General features: G+C 39.7%; 1 protein-coding gene across 1 annotated transcript; it reads right to left on the bottom strand.

The window, feature by feature from the left end:
* Positions 1-5,137: 5,137 nt before the first annotated feature.
* Positions 5,138-6,222, bottom strand: LOC133302388 (mavicyanin-like). The gene is made up of 2 exons (XM_061502160.1): positions 6,054-6,222; positions 5,138-5,385 (listed from the first exon to the last, which is right to left on the bottom strand). The coding sequence occupies exons 1-2, from the start codon at positions 6,220-6,222 to the stop codon at positions 5,138-5,140; spliced, it is 417 nt and encodes a 138-aa protein (XP_061358144.1).
* Between the last annotated feature and the right edge of the window lie 522 nt (positions 6,223-6,744).

Below are 6,744 nucleotides of genomic sequence, written 5' to 3'. Positions count from 1 at the left end.
ACCCTTGTGTTTGGCCTTATACATCATCCAACACACGTAGTGCCTCCAGTTCACCGAAGTACCATGTCGGATAGCCCACATGATGGGAATGTCATGCTCCAACACCCTGGAATGATTGAACGCTCGCGGAAACAAAATGTGGGTGATGACATAGTGTAGTATGCGGGACTCCACAGTAAGAAACCCCACCGTATAGGCAATGTGTTGCCCACGGACTCTCCTCTGCTCCTGCACGGCATCACCGCGTGTATATCCTGGAAGTATGGTCCCGCTGTCTGCGTCATATTCCACAGTCTGCGCAGAATCAAAGTCATACCCCAGTAACTCCAACCATACCGGAGCCGTCATGATGATGTCCACCCCGCAGACCCTAGACCTCAGCTCACCGTGATGATAGCTGAGATTATGGTAGAAGGCCCGTACATACAGCTCAGAATATGAACACGACAGTTCAGCCAAGGTCCTAAGATGTGATTCCACCAACCACCTCACAATGTTAAAACCTTCTTGTTCAAAAAAGGTTGTATCAAGTGATTTGGCCCCACAAATCGGTCGGTTAACAAAGTCACGGACAAAAGATTCATGAACCACCCGGTCATTCTCGAACAAGTATCCGAATGGGAGGTCCACAGCAGCGGGGTCTTCCTCTTGTGGCCTTGACGAAGACGGACGGTCTTGTCGTAGCTTTTGTCGTCTCTCATTTCCAGTGCTAGACGATCTTCTATGGCCAGCCATGGGAACAACTGTACCTACAATGCAAGTGGAAACAAAAATCAATTAACAATAACAATATCAAAAAATTTAAAATTCAATATAAAAAACAAAACCTAATCCTAAAATAAAACAGAAATCAGAAACCTAATCCCTAACCCTAAACCAGAAACAGAAACACTAACCCTCAACCCTAACCCAAACCCTAACCCTTACCCTAAACCCTAAAACAGAACACAAAAACCCATTCCTAACCCTAAACACTACAACCCAAACAAAACAGCAACGTAAACCCTAACCCTAACCCTAACCCTAACATAACCCTAACCCTAAGCCTAAGGCACCACATCAACCCTAACCCTCACCCTCACCCTCACAACAAACTTAGCACCCTACCCCTAACCTAAATCCACAAAACCGCAAACATAAATCAAATGCATGAAGAAAACCAAAAAAAAACTAAACTTAAAACCAAATGCAAGTCAGAATACGTTACCTAAATGTCGATTTCGCAAGTGTGAACCAAGGAAGCTTCAATCGCACCTTCAAGGGTTGAGATTCGGACTTGGTTGGAGAGAGGGGACGTAATGCAGCCTTTTAGTCGATTAGGGTTTGAAAATAACCCCCTTTGCGAAATGGGGGGGTTTTAAAAAACCTGATCTGCGACATTTAGTCGACTAAATAATGTGCTTAGTCGACTAAAAGTGCAAACAATTTAGTCGATTAAGGTGAGTTTTTAGTCGACTAAAATTCGCATTTCATAATTTCTGAGTTTAGCTCATTTAGTCTATTAAAAGTGCAACTTAATCGACTAAATGGGGGCAGGATGGTGGATAGTTCTGGGGGAGGGGCAAATTGGTTATTAATTATTTAATTAGGGGCAAAAGGGTCAAAAAGCCATGACAGGTATACACTCTTTATTGAAGTATGACCGGTCATAGGGGTGTTAACGGGGCAAGCCGAGCTGAGCTTTGGTCTTAAAAGGCTAAGTCTGTGTTTAAATGTGTCGGCTTGATCAAGCATGTTATCTGTTATAAATATAATTATCGGCATGTGGCCTGGTTTATTTACAAAAAATAAAAGTTTGGTTTAGCCTGTTAAAAAAACAAGACAACAAAAATTTATTCAAACAGAATATACAATCAACAACACTAGTAATTCCATAAATATTCAGGAATTCAATGTATATCTAAACATCATAATATAAAACAAAATTACTCAAAAAGTCTGTTTAACCAATAAAATAAGGTGAAATGGATTCAGGAAAAAGAGATGGCTATTACAAGTAGTATAAAAAATAAAAAATAATAATATACTAGACCAGCTTGAAAGGCTCTAAGGTCGAGCTTTTAAATTGGGGCATGAGGCCTTTTTATTAAAGGAGTTTTTATATGAGTTCAAGCCTGGTGTCAACAACTAGTTTTAGACATGTAAACTCAGGTCTTTGACGAGCCGAGGCAAAGGCCCCTGTAAGGCACCTGATTCATTTAGCATCCCTAACCGGTCATACTTAGGGTGCGCACGACAACCTTCTCGGAATCATTTTTTTTTATTTCTGTTCTCAGGAACAGAAATGGATAGAAAACTCGTTTAGTAAAACCGATTTATTTTTTTGTTCCCGGGATGAACCAGATTAATTTTTGTGCTGAAAAACGGAAAAAAGAATCAATTTTTTTTTGTTCCCGAGCACAAAATGAGAAATATTTATCTCTCTTAATTACTCTCTATCTCTACCATCAACACCACCACCACTATCATCCCAACACGACCACTGCCACCATCGTCGTCGCCGCTATCGTACCACTAGTGTTGTCGTGATCACCCCCACCGCCATCAACCACCACCTCCACCCATCACTACCACCATGCCATCGTTACCACCAACACAACTACCACCGCTGCAACCACCACCACCATTATCACCGTCACCGTCACCACCACCATCAACCACCACCACCATCATCGCAACATTGCGGCCACCGCCCCCATCACCGCGCCACTGCCACTGCCACCACCACAACACCACCGCTACCATCACCACCACTATCACAACCACCACTATCATTGTTGCAGCCACCACTGACACCGCTACGGCCACCACCAACCACCCTCGCCACCATTACACCATCACCACCACTATCACCACCACCACCGCAGTCACTGCCACCACCACCACCACCACCATCTCCATGATGCCATCACAACCATCACCACCATGCCACCGCTAACATTGTCGCCGCCACCAATGCCACCAACCACCATCCCTACCACCATTGTCGCACCCACTGTCGTCACCTCCACCACCACTTCTATCACCACAACGCCACCGCTACCATCACCACCACTGTCATAAACCACCACTATCATTGTTGCAACCACCACCACCACCACCATCGCCACCATTACACCACTTCGCCACTACCATCACCCTCACCTACCACCACCTCCACTGTCACAGCCACTACCACCACCACCACCATGCCACCGCTACCATTGTCGCTGCCAAGAATGCCACCAACCACCATCCCCACCATCATTGTCGCAGCCACTGACGTCACCTCCACCACCACCATCCCCACCACTACCACCGCCATCGTCGCAGCCACTATCGTCACAACTACCAGCACTATCATCACCTCATCACTGCCACCACCACTGTCGTATCGCTGCCGCCGTCGCCACCACCTGATGATCCAAATTTTTTTATATTTAATAGAAATTATTTTTTATTATATTATTTGTTGTGTTATCAAACGCAATTCTCATTCTCAGAATAAAAATAGAACATGTTATCAAACACATTTTTTTCTCAGAAACTATTCCAAGGAACAGAAATAGAAAAGAATTGTTTCTTTTCAGAAAGTGCTAGGAAATAGAATGGTTGTCATGCACACCCTTAGTATAGTTTGTAAACAAAAAGTTTGTAAATATAACATTTCTCATAATAATAATAATAATAATAATAATAATAATAATAATAATAATAATAATAATAATAATGCAATGCTGATTTGTTTGGATGGAATATTGGTACATTAATATTCTAACATATAGGTGCATAACATATGTTAGGATATTTGGAAACTTATTTATTATGTTTTTATTAAAAAAAGAGTAAATACAATTTTCGGTCCTCAGCAAATTTCACGATACTCGTTTTAGTCCTTAGCAAATCAAAAGGCTATTCGTGGTCCCTAAAATATTCAAAATGAACCAATTTTAATCTTTTTGAGGGACTAATGTGGGTCTTTTTTGAATTTGTGAGGGACCACGATTTCAACTAAATTTGTACATTTTGAATTTCTTAAGAACCACTAATAGCCTTTTTATTTATTAGGGATTAAAGCGGGTATCGTGAAATTTACTAAGGACCAAAAAAGATATTTACTCTAAAAAAATGAAAATGAAAAATAGGAGACAGACGGCGGTTGAGAACTGGGAATTGTTTTTGTAGTTTTTCTTTCTTGATAGTAGAGGTGGCAAAGCAGGCTGCCCGCCCCGCCCCAGCCCGCCAAAAAGCGGGTTGGCCCGCCCCGCCCCGCCTTCGAAGATGGGCTAGATATCTCATCCCGCCCGCTCCGTTTGGGCGGGCTGCCCGCCAAACCCGTGACATTTTACACTAAAAAGTTAAAAAAAAAAAAAATCAGCCCGGGCAAGCTATCGGGCTTGGCGGGGCGGGCTCGGCCCATTTTGCCAGCTCTACTTGATAGTAATCCCTTCTCATATTCGAGAAAATGTCTGAGAAGTATTCTCGAAACAATATCAATGAGAAATCTTGAATATAGACAAAAAAAAATCGTAATAGAAATTTAATAAATTTAAAATCAACCAATCTCCTGACAAACTGTTCGATTGTAATGATATTTTTAATCTTTATTAATTAATAAGATTGAATCGATCACTAACAAAGAAGTTTTAATGTGATTCAAAAAATCTGTGCAGAGTTGGAAAAGATTCAAAAAAATAAAAATAAAAAAATTAAATAATAAAAAATTTGATATTGGAAAAATCCGAAAAGAGGGTTAATTGGTGCCATACCAGCAATTATGTTGATTCGGACAGCCAATTAATTATTAGAAATTAATAGTATCTATCATGTGGAACAACAGATACGTATTGAAGCAGATATTAATTATAATTAGATAATCATACATATTAATAACTTAAAAATTTGGAACCCTGACCATGGTACACAACTTTTGGGACGAGAAAACAGAAAAGTGAAAACAAATATGTGTTCATACAATTGAGAACAACAAAGTAACAGGGTTGGGATGTAAATATATGTCTGTCATTTATCTAAGGGAAAAACAAGTGCACAATGCAAGAACAAATGTAATGGTGTAGCAGGGAACTCTGAGAAATGCAGCACCATTGCTACTTGGGCCTGGATCCGCAATTGCCATAACAATAGGTGAAAGTGACACTCATGGGAATGCCTCATCAGTATCACTGCTTGATGGATGTCGAGTATGATGGACCTTAATGTGAAGTTTCTGTCCAGCTAAACAGTGGCCAGCGTTGCTACAAATGAAGTAAAAGTTCCCTGGCTTGGTGAGGGTGATTGAATCTGAACCAGAGTGGTAGAAAGCCTTCGCAGAGTTTATGTTGCAGTGAATGTAGTCATGGTGGCTCACTTCCATCACGTCATGGTATTGCTTGTGGTAATAGAACACTGCATGTTTATACTCAAATGTTATTATTAATTAATGAACTGGAACAAAATACTGATTGAGTATATTTTAAATATTACTATATATCAATGTTACTTTCCTTTTTTTTTTCTCACCTTTGGATATATATTCACAAATATATTGAACTGGTGTCAACGTTGAGAGTAATTTGTAAAAAATTAATTCATCCCAAAAATTTAAGTTGTTAGATGAGGGCCATTTTAATGATTTATATTATACTCTAACACGTCCCCTTACAAGAAAGCCCATTGAACTTCAAATATGAATAATGCATCAAGCTTAGCTTACTTGTGCTAAGAAATTCCACAAAAAAAATAGAGGGCGATGAGAATCGAATTCGGAACACGAGTCTATGTGATACCATATAAAGAATAAATGAACCAATTAAAAAACCCCCACCCAACACCTTAAAATTTTGGATTGAATTGGTTTTTACATAATGATTACTTGCGAGATCTTATGATGATGCATATAAGATATATACACCTCATAATTTATAAATTTGGAATATATTCATGATTTAGATGCAACAAGTGAATGGCATATGGATGTGACAGAATTCATTAAAACAAAATTTAAGGAATAAGGAAATGAAAAAATAAAATAAAATGAGGAAGAAGGTGTGTAAACTATAAAGTGACGCACACACCGAGAGTATCGCCAACATGGAACCTCTTGGTAGAAGCCCACTTTCTGTAATCAGGGTGGCCTATGATAGTCCACCCAGCAGAATCTCCCACCCTGTAAACAGCACTCGTGGAAACCCCAGAAAGACTAATCAATATCACTGTCACAAACAAGAGAACCATAGCTATCATATCCTTGGTGGAGAAAATGAGTAGTGACCCCATCAAACAAATATGAGATTGAGATCAAAAGGGACAACCATATTAGAAGGCAGAAGACACATGCAGAAGGACATGGAAATTAAGAAGTTTGGTCAGTGAAATTGTGTGAAGTATATATCTTGTTCTTTATACAGAGCTAATTCATGTATATCTTATGAGATGTACACGTAAGTGCAAACTGAAATTGATCTAATTCAGGGGAAGTCGACATTTGATTTATGCATATGACCTAAGTAACTCATCAGAACTTCAAGTGCAATTCTATGCGAAAAATTTCACAAGTTCGAAACGGCATACACTAATTAGTTCTGTTGGCTGTTTAAATTGCTTTGGGACTTGCCTAGCCCAATATTGTGAGCCCAGGCCCAGATAAAATTTTTGAGTAAAATAGCGTAAGACTAAACCTGTAAACCCAATTTTTTAAAAGTTAAGTCAATCTTGAGACCCGGGTTAAGGCCCAAAGCTCAATTCGTCCATGTATCTAACAAATTC

The sequence above is a fragment of the Gastrolobium bilobum genome, unplaced genomic scaffold (genome assembly GCF_033153095.1).
Source record: "Gastrolobium bilobum isolate Gb01-03AN ecotype WA unplaced genomic scaffold, APGP_CSIRO_Gbil_v1 utg528, whole genome shotgun sequence".
Taxonomy (NCBI): domain Eukaryota; kingdom Viridiplantae; phylum Streptophyta; class Magnoliopsida; order Fabales; family Fabaceae; genus Gastrolobium; species Gastrolobium bilobum.
Note: the sequence above shows the minus strand (reverse complement) of the source record. Positions and strands in the feature narration are given on the sequence as shown.

Bases quoted from the DNA above. Each gene is read 5' to 3' on its own strand.
- LOC133302388 (XM_061502160.1), bottom strand. From the start codon at position 6,222: ATGATAGCTATGGTTCTCTTGTTTGTGACAGTGATATTGATTAGTCTT. The intron at 5,386-6,053 runs GTGTGTGCGTCA...ATAAACATGCAG, and splicing joins CCATGTTGGCGATACTCTCG to TGTTCTATTACCACAAGCAA.